This window comes from Abramis brama (assembly GCF_963993115.1).
Source record: "Abramis brama genome assembly, chromosome: 18".
NCBI classification, from domain to species: Eukaryota; Metazoa; Chordata; class Actinopteri; order Cypriniformes; family Leuciscidae; genus Abramis; species Abramis brama.
This window is the reverse complement of record NC_139980.1, coordinates 12784015-12797969: the sequence shown is the minus strand read 5'-3', so window position 1 is coordinate 12797969 and position 13955 is coordinate 12784015. Positions and strand designations below refer to the sequence as shown.

General features: G+C 35.8%; 1 protein-coding gene across 2 annotated transcripts; it reads left to right on the top strand.

Moving 5' to 3' along the window:
- The first annotated feature begins 491 nt into the window (after positions 1-491).
- On the top strand, positions 492-12242 carry fam167ab (family with sequence similarity 167 member Ab). Of its 2 annotated transcripts, XM_084090942.1 has the most exons (4): positions 492-590; positions 4495-4639; positions 4738-5097; positions 9079-11817. In XM_084090942.1, exons 3-4 carry the CDS (start codon positions 4741-4743, stop codon positions 9340-9342), a joined length of 621 nt encoding a protein of 206 aa, XP_083947068.1. In that variant the 5' UTR covers positions 492-590; positions 4495-4639; positions 4738-4740; the 3' UTR covers positions 9343-11817. The 2 variants fall into 2 exon arrangements, with proteins under 2 accessions (XP_083947068.1, XP_083947069.1); XM_084090943.1 differs by having other exon boundaries at positions 4495-5097; positions 9079-12242.
- Positions 12243-13955: the final 1713 nt, after the last annotated feature.

Sequence of the window (13955 nt, the reverse complement as noted above, 5' to 3'; positions counted from 1 at the left end):
AATAGCAGCTAGTCAAGTCATCAATACGTACTAGCCCAATTGCCTACCCAATATATAATGCATTCATGGTCTTCTTGGATAATAATGGTCTACTTTTCTGTTTTTCTGCCTTTTTTAAGAACTGAAATAGCTACACAAAACAACGCGCATTCCCACATAGGCCAACTCTGTGAAATTCTATACAAATATTTATGATTAAAATGCTGAATTGGATGTAAAATTGGGCTTTTAAAATGTTTGATAGCTCATTATGATATTTCCACAGGATTCCTATTGTGTATTGCTGATGGATGGATGGATGCACAAGTGGACAACGGCCATCTATAGCCTGTGTTTTAGAGAAGTCTACTATGCTGGCCTCTCCTTGCTGTGAGATCCGGGGATGCTGCTGGACTCGCGGCTTTGAGCAGATTCTTTACCGTCTCCACGACGACCACAACCTGACGCAATTTACGCCCCTCCTCCATTCAAGCCTCTCATCTCATTCAAGACACAAGTGTGGAGTAAAAGCAGTGTTGTTGAGCTCTCCAGTAGAGCGGGACGCGAAGACTGTCTTCAAGTGCCTGATAAACTACTTACTTGCTATGAAGGTAAGACTCATCTTTTTTTTAATACTAGGCTATCCGTACGAAGGTATGAGTTCATGACTCTCTAAACCCCATATGAACGGGATATTTTCGATTTTAAAAAAAAAAAAGTTATATATTTTTTTTTTTTTAGAAAATTTAAGTATTTAAATCTTCATTAAGAGTCACTGAGCTGGTGCTTTTGAAGTTTTTTATTTTTTTTAAAAATGACTTTCAATCAGATTTTTATCAGGATCTACTTCACTTAGGTTACTGGGGATAATCTTAAATGAACTTTACATTTTAATCAGCTGCGTTCACTGACCATGATTAGGCGAGCTGCGGTGCATTTTAAAATAATATAGCCTAATTTATGACATTATAATACCAATTTAATGTTCCTGATCTGTCTAGACATAGGTTATTCAACACCCTGCAAGTTTGTATTTAGTTTGTATCAGTTAGGCTGAGTTAATCATTGCTATGTGACATGTGTAATAAATAAACTCTTTGGTAATAATCAAAGAAATGTTGTTATGACATGAGATGTAAAAGACAACTGAACAGCTAAAACGGAAAATGATTAGCCATTTAGGAAAATACATTATTTATGATCATATTGGTCATGAAGCGCAACTCTGGCTGGAACAGTCCTTTTTCACTCCAAATAGGACAATCATTTTATGCTGAGAAAAACAGATTTGCACTGCAGCGATATGACAGTTATGTTCACCACATCTAATTAGACATGGATAAATTCAGTCATGACTAGTGTTCTAAACTGTCTGTTTGGACCAAGAACATGATATGTCTGGAAAAAAGGAGAATTTTCCCCTTGAGATCTGCATTCTAAACAAAACTTTAGAGTGTGTGGAAAGATACAGCACTCAAAACCATTATTATGACTCACGAAAAGAGGGGGTTTTTTTTAAAGAAAAAATATATTCTACTTTATTCTATTCTATTTAGTGCTGTCAAATCGATTAGTCGTGATTAATCACATCTATATATATATATATATATATATATATATATATATATTTACAAATTTTTATTAGATGCGATTAATCGCGATTAATCGATTTGACAGCACTAATTATATTATATTATATTGTTAACTTTCAAATTATATAACTTTCAGAGCTCATTTATTCTGTTGATAAATATCACACTACAGGCATTTACATATTTATGCTTATGTAAACAGAATGTGAATATTCATCAGTTTCTCATATTCCATACAGTTCATTCTCTTTGTAGAGACTCTGCACTTTTTTGACCACGAGTTAATGTTAGTTAGTCTCATATTTTAAAGTCACTAAGGCTTTTAAGAATCACATATTTTCAGTCTAAAGTGAGAGTGGTCTGGGATGAATGGATCCCCCTGTGAGATGAGTGACGCCACTGCTGCCACACACAGAGCAAAGCGCTAAATGAGCCGAGTTTGATTAGTCCTGGAGCCGTGCGGAGGTTAAAGAGAGGCCAATTAAGAACCAACATACTCCAACATCCACTCCTCCTATGGGAAGGACACATTCCTAGAGCAGCTGTGATGATGAAATACATCAAGGCAAAATGCCAAACACTATATCACACGTACAATAGACAGACAGCTTTGTGGGAAAGCATTAAAAATGTGGGTGGTCCTGAGACCAATTACATAATAAGCACAATGCCCATTTATTGGCAGTTACTTCATACGATTATGTCTGTCCAGTAGTAGTTTTGCTTATCTGTATTAGAGTAATGAAAGACTGTAATTGAGCAGCATTATATTCTTTGCTCATTGTCACATGCAGGTCTGGCTGGTAGTGACATTTCTTTAGAGCAGACAGTCTTCAGTGCTGCTGACTCATAGGCTGGGTTTAGTTGCTATGGAAACCACCAGCTTTGTAAGATTGAGCCTGTGATATAAGGCATGGATGGAAAGTGTCCATGTGATCAGTAAACTGCCCGTTTAACCCATGATTTACTCCAGAAGATCTGGATTAGGAGGTAGAATAACGTCTGATTTTACAGAATTAAAACCAAATAATAGAATCAAATTCTCTTTCCCTTCTACTTTCACTCCAAAAAAATGCATTATTTGGTATTAGATATTTGCATGTATTTGATTTAATTTAAATAATCATATATTCAATGTGTATTAATTTAAATTACTTATAATCATATAAAATCAATTTAAAGGCACAATATGTAACTTTTTTGCTTTAAAAATAGCAAAAATCACTATATCTATGTTATATTTTTTTTAGTTGTGTACTTACATTATCCCGACTGTTTCCAACAACTTTCAAACCAGGAGAAATTTGTAATTTAATTCGAAGACACGTCCCGTTTCTTTATTTCCGTTTTGTCGCCGTCAATGGCGTCATATCCGCGTTGTCCCTGGTTTCCGCTCGTACTACAATAGTAACCGGAGCTATGAACCAGAGCCGTCTGATAGTAACCAAAGCGACTGACGCGGACAACTTTGTAGTTTGCAATGTCTATTTGCAAGCTGTTGTTGTTTCATTCAAACATTATGGACCATGGCAAGCAGACTTTGGATAAAAAAGGAGAACTAAAACGAGAATCAATATCAGCGCGGTGTTTTCGAGATGCCGAGAGCTCCCATAGACAGCTAAACGAGAGCTCCACGTCCGAGACTTCGACCGCTCCTACATGTACTTTATTAAACAGGTGAGCACATTTACATAAAACTAATCAATGTTATATAGTTCAACAATGATAAAATGTTAGAATATTATCTGTATGTTATTCTAATGTTGATCTAGCTTACTGCTAGTCTCATACAGACAAACTAACACATAACGTACATTTCAACACATTTAAATGCAGTTTAGTGTGCTAGTGTAATGTTAGACCAAGTGAAAAATGCGCTGCGTTACCTCACAGGTTTCATTTGTCTAATAAACTGACCTGTGAGTTGTAATTCTGCACTTGCGTGTAGTTCGGTAGAATGAAATGTCCATATTCCTTTTATATCCGCGGGACTCGCGTCGTGTTTGGAGCTGATAGCTGTCTCTTAGCAATCCCGAACTGCTTCATATCACAGTCATGATAAAAGCATCGATGTATTATTCAGTCATCCATAAACATTATTAGATCGGTCGGCTTGACGTTGACGACAAGATCCATAATTCTTAGCAAATGTTGCGTCATCAAACTACGCCTTTGTTATTGTAAAGAGGTTAGCAACCCCTAGTGGCGAAAAATTCCATACTGTACTTTTAAGGGATGATTTAAAAATGAAAATTCTGTCATAATTTACTAACCCTCAAGTTGTTCCAAACCTGTATGAGTTTCTTTCTTCTGTTGAACACAAAAGAAGATATTTTGAAGAATGTTAGTAATCAAATTGTGGTAAACTCAATGGCTATACCGTCAACGGTTTGATTACTACTAATATTCTTCAAAATATCTTCTTTTGTGTTCAACAGAAGAAAGAAACTGAATCAGGTTTGGAACAACCTGAGGGTTAGTAAATTATGACAGAATAAATTTTTTTGGGTGATCTATGCCTTTAAATTGAACGACTTACCACATGGTTTATAGGGCTAACTGTGGAACAAGCGAGATTTAGTTTCAGTTTGAGTAATTAGTTAAAAGACTGATTTAATAAAATGGATTCGATGATAAATATATGAGTTATTGTGTATTTTAAAACACATTCAGTTTATTGGTACTTTTAAATAAATATCATTCTTACTAGTTTCATTGATAACACTTTATTTTGATAGTCCACTTTAGACGTTCTACTAACTATAAGTAACTTTGCAACTACATGTCAATTACTGTAGCAGTCATTATCAATGTCAAATTGAAAAGAATGGTGAATTTATATGTAATTGATACATATAAATATTTAATATTAGGCCTAAACATTTAAATGATAAAAAGGTAACCAAGTTTGTTTCGATTGAAGGAAAGGATCAAGAAGCAAGATATGTTTGGATGACTACACTACTGGGATGATACTGCTGGAGAAATGGAAGGTCAATATCTCCATTGCTGATTTATTTTATAGCCCCGCAGACTAACCATCCTGGTAACTACAAGCAAATCCAAAGGTCTGTATTTTTATTGATCAAACAAGGCGATGAGATCATCTGACACTTAAATTGATTTTCACTGTTTATTTTTGGCGACACTAACCACTTCCTCAAAGGCCATGGATGCGAGCTCTATACCTCAGATTAATATAGAGGACTATGATGGCCTTGAGGTTGAGGTTGTTCCAGATGATCACTTGAGAAACTTGAAAGCGCTGACTGAGAAGCTGAGACTTGAAACCAGAAGGCCGTCCTATCTTGAGTGGAAGGAACGAGTGGAAGCTCAGAGCTTCAAAAGCTTAGCTGTGCCAGAGAGCTCATCAGACCTGGAGAAAGGTGCTGGACTGAAGCCCAGTGCAACACCTCAGAGGAACATCGAGAATTCCCAAGTGACTGCAGGAAACGGCCTGATTTCTAAAAGCCTTAGAGGGTTCGATAATATTGACGAAGCTCTGGTTTGGCTTAGAAAAGAATTGGTAAGTCAATATGTTTCAAAACCAGTTTGTATCCTAATTAGGACTTGATGTCTGACTTTTGTGGCGCTCTGGCGGTTAATAAACAGAACTATCCGTCTTGCAGAAGAACATTGTAGTCATGTAGCTACTTCTCTCTTTTCTATGACGAGTCACACAGGTACTGGGCTACTCCACACAGGTTGGCGTCCCGCTTTGTCTAAAATAGTCCGAATATAAACACTTATTACAGGCCGTAGTGATTCAGGATAAGACAACAACAAGGTTTGGAAGATGGATTTATAATGCACTCGCTCATTATCTTTTGTCAACTTTAAAGCAAAAAAAGTTACATAGTGTACCTTTAAGTTAATAGGTAGTGTACCTTTAAGTGGCATTATTTCTGAATTAAAATTACATATAATTAAGGTTAATATTTTTTCAACAGCATAAAGTAAAAAACATTAGGGTGATAAAACTTGATATTGAAATGGATTAAATTCTTGAAAGAAAATCTTAATTAGATCGGCATAGTATAGGCCTGGATTTACAGACAGGGCTTAAGATTAAGCCAGGATAAGGCTTTAGTACAATTAGGGCATTTAAGTAGCTTTTATAAACATGCCTTAGATAAAAACAGTACTGGTGTGCATCTTGAGACAAAACAGTGGCACTGACATATTTTAACATATGTTAGTGCAAGTTGCTTTCAGTTAAAACAGCTCAAACATGCATTTATTATTATTTATATGCTTAAGTCAAGTCACCTTTATTTATATTACGTTTTATACAATAAACAACTTTACAAGGATAAACAGGAAAGATTCATTGATGCAAACAAAGTTTAATTCTGCTGGAAAACAGATCTATAAAATAGTGTTAGGTCAGTTCAGTGTTGATTCAGTTCTGTTCAATAACTGTGTGAAGATCATAAAACATGAAATGAGTTCAATTAAACTATAAAGCAGCTCTGTAGAAAACAGTGATGTCATCGTTCAGCTCAGTTCAGTTCTCATCCAATTGTATCAGTACAGTCAGATCAATAATATAGACCATGCTTCACATGGATTATTTGAGACCCTAGAGTTGGGCATGCCATAAACTTTAAACATGGCGGAGGGGAGAACGACTGCTGACTGGATTTCTTTATTTGTTTTTATTACAGCAGCTACATCGCCTTGTTGTAGTGCATATTTACATATAATAATCTGAAGCATATTGTTTGTTTTATACACAGCTATTATAGCCTGTATTTGACCAAAATTCCAGAGTCTTCAGCAAGCTGACTATCTGTATAGCGCTGTGAATGTTTATGGTTGTCAATGAAAAGGACGCTAAATATCATTTTAGTTTTAATAAGATTTACCAAATAAATAGGCAAGATTAAACCTGGTGTCCTCCATTATTCCTGTTCTTCCGACAACAAAGCACTTGAATGTGATGAGCTCGTAATCACGACTTTAGAAGTGGGAAGTAGGAAATTTCCGATAATATGTGAAGGCAGCAAAAGTCCATAAGAGGAGTGGACTAATTTATTTTGTCCATCAAATAGTCATATAGTGTAACCAACATGCAAAAACAAACAAATAAAACAATAGGAAATTATACGTGACCCCTGAAAATGAAGGTCAAGACTCATAAAATATCAGAAAAAAAACTTTTATTATAAATGTTAATTCAGTTTCAGGTAAAATGTCAAGTGGTGCTACTCTCCCCCTATATATGAGATAAATATCTCATATATATATATATATTTATTTATTTATTATTCATTAATCATTCATGATATTTTACCTTAAAAATTACCTGGAAAAATATATTTTGTGAACACTCGTTCTTTCAAGGTGTATGGAAAATATATTTTGTTTTCTTTCTTGAAAATGGTCAAAAAGAAAAAAAGATTTTTAAAAGATTTATCTTTATCCTACACACTCTTATTTGCCATTATCAGGTTCTCACAAATAAATCAGATTTTTCAAAATAATTGCTGCTTCTTTGCAATCATGTTTTTGTAAGGGAAGAAAACAAAAAGCATCCCCATTAGTTAGCTAATTTGCATGAAACAATGGAGTGAATGTGCAGGCCTCCATGACCTCATCACTGCATGAGATTGCCATTCATGTTAAAGTGAGTGGAAAGGATGGTGAGCAGATGAGCATGAGAGGCGATCGGTCTGTTTCCTCGCTCTCTGTTCCTGTAAGTGTAATCACTTCTCTTCCACTGAGCCATGTGGTTCATGGCATACTTGTATGCACAGTCTATTATAGCCGCTGCACGCAATGAGGCTCCTTTCACCACATCAGAAGCCTTTCTTCTACTGCCTTTGCCCTGTGTGTGTCCATAAACATTTTGCGCAAAGGAAATTGGACACAAAAACAAATAAACAGAGCCAGTTGAGGTACAAGGGGACTTCTGACGATCCATACCTCCTCTCCCAATTTTGAGCCCCTTGTTATGTGAAATGGACAAAAGCATGTTTGCTAACAAAGATGGATCTACATGTCCATGTTTATTTAAATGGTTAGAAGCGATTAAGCAATTAAGAAGCAGTAGTTTCACACCAGGCATTTTGCCATGAGTCTGAAAGGACTGAACACTACCATTTAAAAGTCAGGAAGATTTTTATTCATTCAGCTATAGGATGCATTAAAATGTATCAAAAGCGACAGTAAAGACATTTATAATGCGACAGTAAAGACATTTATAATGTTACAAAATATTTCTATTTCAAATGAATTCTGTTTATTTGAACTTTCTATTCATTAAAAAAAAAAAGAATCCTGAAAAACAATATCAAGGTTTCCACTACAATATTAAGCAGCACAATTCAGATTTTTTTTTATGATTTTGTCCCTTAAACTTTTAAAGTGAATATTTCTCAAGTAATGACAACATGTAGAAATGAAAAATCAGCTGTTGGCCTATCAGTGGTATATTCTTCTTTTAATTTATTTCAGTCATATTTTCTGGCTATCAATAGAGCACTGAGGCGTTTTCGATTAAAAACTGGAAACTTTTTATGTGATTTGGCTGTTCATTCACACAACAAAGGCATTTTGGGGGCCTGAAAACACAAACTTTTGAAAAAGTGCAAGTTTTTGAAAAATATGGCATTATCGTCTTCTTGTAAACCTGTAAACTAGAGAAATGCATCTTACATATTCAGTCTATGGTCTATAGGCGTGCGATTTTTCCTTTATAAAGTCACATCGCCAACTACTGGCCTGGCATGAATAATACAGCTTTTTTTTAATTGTTTTCATGGATCCGTGTGAACAGGGATCATTTTACCAACGTTGTTGTCTGTACGGAAAAACGTTTCTGTTTTTAGTACATTGTTGTAAACATAAGTCTGACACATTTTGATTTGGTACATAAACTCCACTATGACAGTGACACTGACTCAAAAACTTTAAGGGGCAACAAACACAACTTTGCCAAAGCAATAGCAAAACAATGAACAGCAACATTAGTTAAAGTCGGCATGAAACAGTTAATTTGCGATAGTTAATTGCGATAGTCTTCTCTTCCCTATTGTGAAGTATATCCAAGTTAAACGGCTTCACAAACAAGAGAAAAATGTAGGGCGGGACTTTTATTTTGACAGGTTGTCCTGCCTTCGCACCAGTAAACACATCAGAGAAGAGAAGAGATGTCTTTGCAAGAGGGAGGCGAAGTTATTTTGATTAAGGATTATGAGGGAACATGAATTGTAAAAAAAAAATGCACCAATAAATCATTTATATATATATTAAAAAAAATACTTAAATTTTCCATAAAAATTAAGAATTTTCAATTTTGATTTCATGGTGACTTCATTTATTTTTTCATTTATTATTGTGTAGTTTGTTGTGCATCTAAACCTTATTCTGAGTAAAATTAGCCAATATTGTTTCATAATGACTAAGTAAAGGTGTATGTTTAATAATATTTACTATGAAATTTGAGTAGGCGTAGAGTTTCTTACGTTTAATTTAGTTTCTCCTAAATTTTATTTATTCATAGATGGAGATGCGCATCCAGGACCAGCAATTGGCACGCCAGCTCATGCGACTACGCGGTGACATCAATAAACTCAAAGTGGAGCAGACATGTCACCTGCACCGCCGAATGCTCAATGACGCCACCTTTGGCCTGGAGGAGCGTGACGAGCTGTCGGATCTTTTGTGTGATGGACCCGTCACGCCGGGGTTTGGCCTATCTTCACCACTGCGCCTCATTGGTGTCACAAAGATGAACATCAACTCCAGACGCTTCTCTCTTTGCTAGAAATTTTCTGAGTGACCATACAGCAATAAAGAGAACAAGTGACTCAAAAAGTGAATTGAATAATCTTCGACAACTGTTTTGAAACCCATGAGAACTGTTGTCACAGAACATCCTGTGCCTCTTGGTCTATGTACTTGTGCCAGTGAAATCATTTGAATTAATCAAATGAACAATGGACAGTGACTTCTAAAAAATGTCTGACCTGTTAGCCATGGCTCTATGCCTTGCATACAATTCTTGTTGTGGTCATGAGATACTGTTTCTTACCACACACATGCTCTGTTCCAAATCGTTTGTGCACCCTTTGACATGAAAGGCTGTTCCAAAACAGGAGGTACTATAAATCTAGTGCCTTTAAGATACCTTGTTTTAGCCCAATTCTAAGGCAGTATTCATGGTGAAAGCAACCCCATAATCCAATGTGATAAACTTAGTAAAGCAATACATACAAGATTGTGGATGGGGTGTTGATTATGAATAAACTATGAATCAACAGTGAAAAGTATTGATTAATGTAATTTAAATGTGGTATTTAACCCTCTACTGCACACATTTTGATGGTACATGCCAAGTCATGTCACCTTTATATAGCGCTTTTTATAATATAGATTGTATCAAAGCAGCTTCACAGTGATAACATGAAAATAATACAACAAAGTTTGTTTCTAGAAGAAAATTGCGTCATCGTCCACCTTAATAAGGCAGATCAATAATATTGTTGAATATTAAATCTCCCCAACTAAGCAAGGCAAAAGCCAAGGCAACAGTGGCAAGGAACCAAAACTCCATCAAGGTGACAGAATGGAGAAAAAAACCTTGGGAGAACCCAGGCTCAGTCGGGGACCAGTTCTCCTCTGGCCAACGAGCGAACAGTGTATGATTATGATTTAGGCAGCATTACAGGTCAGAAGTCAGATTGGATCAGAACATTCAGAATATTATCCAGTTCCATCTGGCTGGAAGTCACGCCAGTATGGAGACGAGTTTGTGAGGATCAGTGCCGATGTCTGTCGTGTCGATGAGGCCTTCACAGGGCTGATGAGGCTGGCACCTCAGGGATGCATCGTGGATGGGTCCACCACCTGATCTGGATACGGCCGGGATCCGGCTGACTTCAGTAAACCTCTTAATAAACAGAAAGACTAACATTAGCGTAGATGCCATTCTTCTTATGATGTAACGAGTACATCAGGTGTTATAGGAAGTGTCCCTGGTTCCGGCTGACCTAATCTATGCAGCCTAATAATCATTTAACTGATTTGAATAATAGAAATGTAATGTTCTGTATGAATGGCAGGTAAAAGAGATGCGTTTTTAGTCTAGACTTAAACTGACAAGAGTGTGTCTGCTTCCCGGACAACGTTAGGGAGACTGTTCCAAAGTTTAGGTGCTAAATAGGAGAAGGATCTACCGCCAGCAGTCGATTTTGATATTCTAGGTATTGTCAACTGGCCAGAATTTTGAGATCACAGTAGATCTCAAAATGATAAAAATTAATTTTGATACATGATAAAAATGATTCTACATAATTTCTTGGTTCATTTGGGAACATTTTATTGATAAAACAGACTTGTTGTCTTTAAATAATGAATATTTGACGACGGGCCGAGAGAGAGAGAGAGAGAGAGAGAGAGAGAGAGAGAGAGAGAGAGAGAGAGAGAGATTATTGTGAATTACCTGTGTCTGTGCGTTTCTCAACCGTTTTTGGCAGCTGCGTCTACTAATAGCGAAACTGTATAGTTTATCTGCTCCAAGAATGGCACTGTTATTATTACCTCGCTAGTGAGAAATGTCATGTAGCTTTTAAGTTGTTAAACTATTTTACTGATCAAATCTTCAGAGCAGCCTGACAACACGTTTCTATGCGAGTGTGTCCCCTTACGAATTATCACACGAAGTGATATGGTACGGAGCCCCTAAAGGGACGTGGTGGTGGAATTGTTTTTAGGATGGGAGATTTAAAAAAATATATATATATTTTGCGTTCCCACGCAAAACTTTTGCGTTCCCTCGCAAAGATATTTGCGTTCCCACGCAAAACCTGTTTTGAGCTCGGACAGCCACTTCCTGTTGTAATGTCCCGCTGGCAGTGTTTCAGAGCTCCGTACGTTAATGGAGCGTTTCATAGTGTTTGAACTTGGACTCACATATAAAGAAATGCGGTCAGTGCTTATAAGGAGTTCAGTGAAGTTGGCAATATTCACATGGGCTATTCGAACTTCCCTATTCTTGAGCTAAACGTTGTTAAAACACAAACAACACCTATTTACAATCACAGTAACCTAGACAACGAGCTACAACCCGATTCTCATCAAAACAAGCTTTATAATAGGCTAAATTGATTTTAGCTAATTGCTAAATTGAAATCCATTACCATTACCTGGTATATCCTCCTGGGACCCAGAAAAAAAAAGTTTTTGGAATTTATTTTTTTTCCAAGTCATCACACTGTTTAGAGCACAATAAACAAATGCTAAAAAAACATTTTTGAAAAATAATATTTTATTCATACGTTATGCTATGTCCTCTGTAGTGGACGCCAGGACTAAGTTGTTTAAAAAATAAAATGACATGAAATTATATGTATAGGCAAAAACAATGGGATTTTTTTTCAATCACCAATAAATTTGGGGGTTTCAGGATTTTTTCAACCAAAATTTGTATTAAGATGATTCTCAACTATGTTATGAAAGAAATAACGGAATGAATTGATACACCATTTTACTTTATGCAATATGTGGGTAAAATGTCCATAAATTAATATTCCCATTCAATGCAATGTATCTATAAACTGTATCTAATTTGCACCTTAATGTGTTCTTGGAGCAACATTTAATGAAAAAAGAAGTGTAATAATTGGAGTAATAATTGGCAACATTTTAATAATAATATCTAATATTTAATAGGAATATTGATGTATAATTTATTTCCATATTCACTTGTTGTGTCTCACAAAATGCCTGATAAACATGATTTAAGTCCTGGTGTCCTCTACAGTGGACACGTTTGAAATCAACGCCCTGTTCTGTAACAGAAAATATTTTTTTTATTTGAAACCTCTTAACATTTTCCTGAGATGTTGTATTATGAAATACAATTTGAAAAGTAGTCCAATTTAAATTATAATTACAATATATTATCATATTTCCATAAGAATGATACATTTGATCACTAAATTAATGTCAGACATTTTTAAAGACCAAGGAGAAGTTGTTTTCATGGTGAAACCTACAAACATTTCATATCTCTGGAAAGTCCTGAATGTGCTCTTTACAGGACACCCAGGTTGTGTCATGTGACATGTATGATGTCAGAGAAATTCACTAAAATATAATGTCCACTACAGTGGACAAAAGTCTATTCTTGGGTCCCAGGAGGATATTATTATACTTTGAATGTACAGTAAAGATATAATTTGCTATGTAGTGTAATACTATCCCAGTCTATAGAGCATCTGTGGGGAAGCATGCAAGTTTTTTTTCACAGAAAGTTTCTAATAATTCATCCATATAATACAAGAATAAATGTTTTACAGTACATTGTTGCTGGGTTAGTATGTCAGCATGAAAGGAAGCAAGAAGGGTCACCACTGTACCACTTTCAGTTCACTGAGCTGATGCCGATCTCTAAGTACGGTATGTAGCAATTGCTCTTAAGTGGCTCCGTTTTGCCCAATTTGGGAAGAGCGTCTCAGTAGATCTCAATCATTCAAATGGCATGTTTTCATAAACAAAAACTCCAACATATGTTCAAAGGTCATGATAATAAGTGCCGTTACAAGGCTCATTTATCTTATTCATGACATGGATGTTTAGGTGTTTCCTGTTTGTTTGAACACTGCGATAGTTTGGTTCAGTTGATTTTCTTGTTAATCTTGAACATTTACAGTGCTTTTTTTTAATGAATGTGAATATTGTGCTGCTCTCAGCGGGAACAATAGGTCTACCTCAGAGAAAATGTCTTGGCCTTCTTATTCACGTTTCTTCAAAAGATGGAGTGAAACCTGCTCTGAACAAAAGCTGAAAGGGTGTGTTTCAAGCCAACCTCCTCTTTCAGGAAGGTAGTGTTTCACATCCCTTCTCAATGACTGGCTTTTGTGTACAGCCAAACAAGCCTTGATTAAACTCTCTAAGCATTCTGGATAGTTGAAATTCAGCCCCACGTCCAGTATAGGACAGTAGTACAGTAAAGTACAGTACAGTACAGTACAGTACATTCAACATTGTTTCACAATTAGAAGTTGCAATACTGCCAGTATTATAGCTAAATATTATTATAACAAAAGTTAGTAGCTAAAGACCTCAAATTTGATTAATCGAGCGCCTGGCATTCAAATTCAAATAGCACAGAGACTTTTCACTGTTTGTATTGGAAAATTGCATCTTTTGTGCAAAGCCACAGAGTGCAACATTCGAGTTGCGGAAGTAAAAATTCCATTCATTTTCTTCACAGGGGAATTTATTTAGAATGATAACGATGGTAAATGCTTTTTTTTAAAGCCATCAACTCGCACTGTTTCAACTTATTTTTTTTTAATTAATCATGTTTAAGAGCGAAACTACATTACCCATAATTCTGCAGAAACAATTTCCACCAATCCGATAATCAAACAC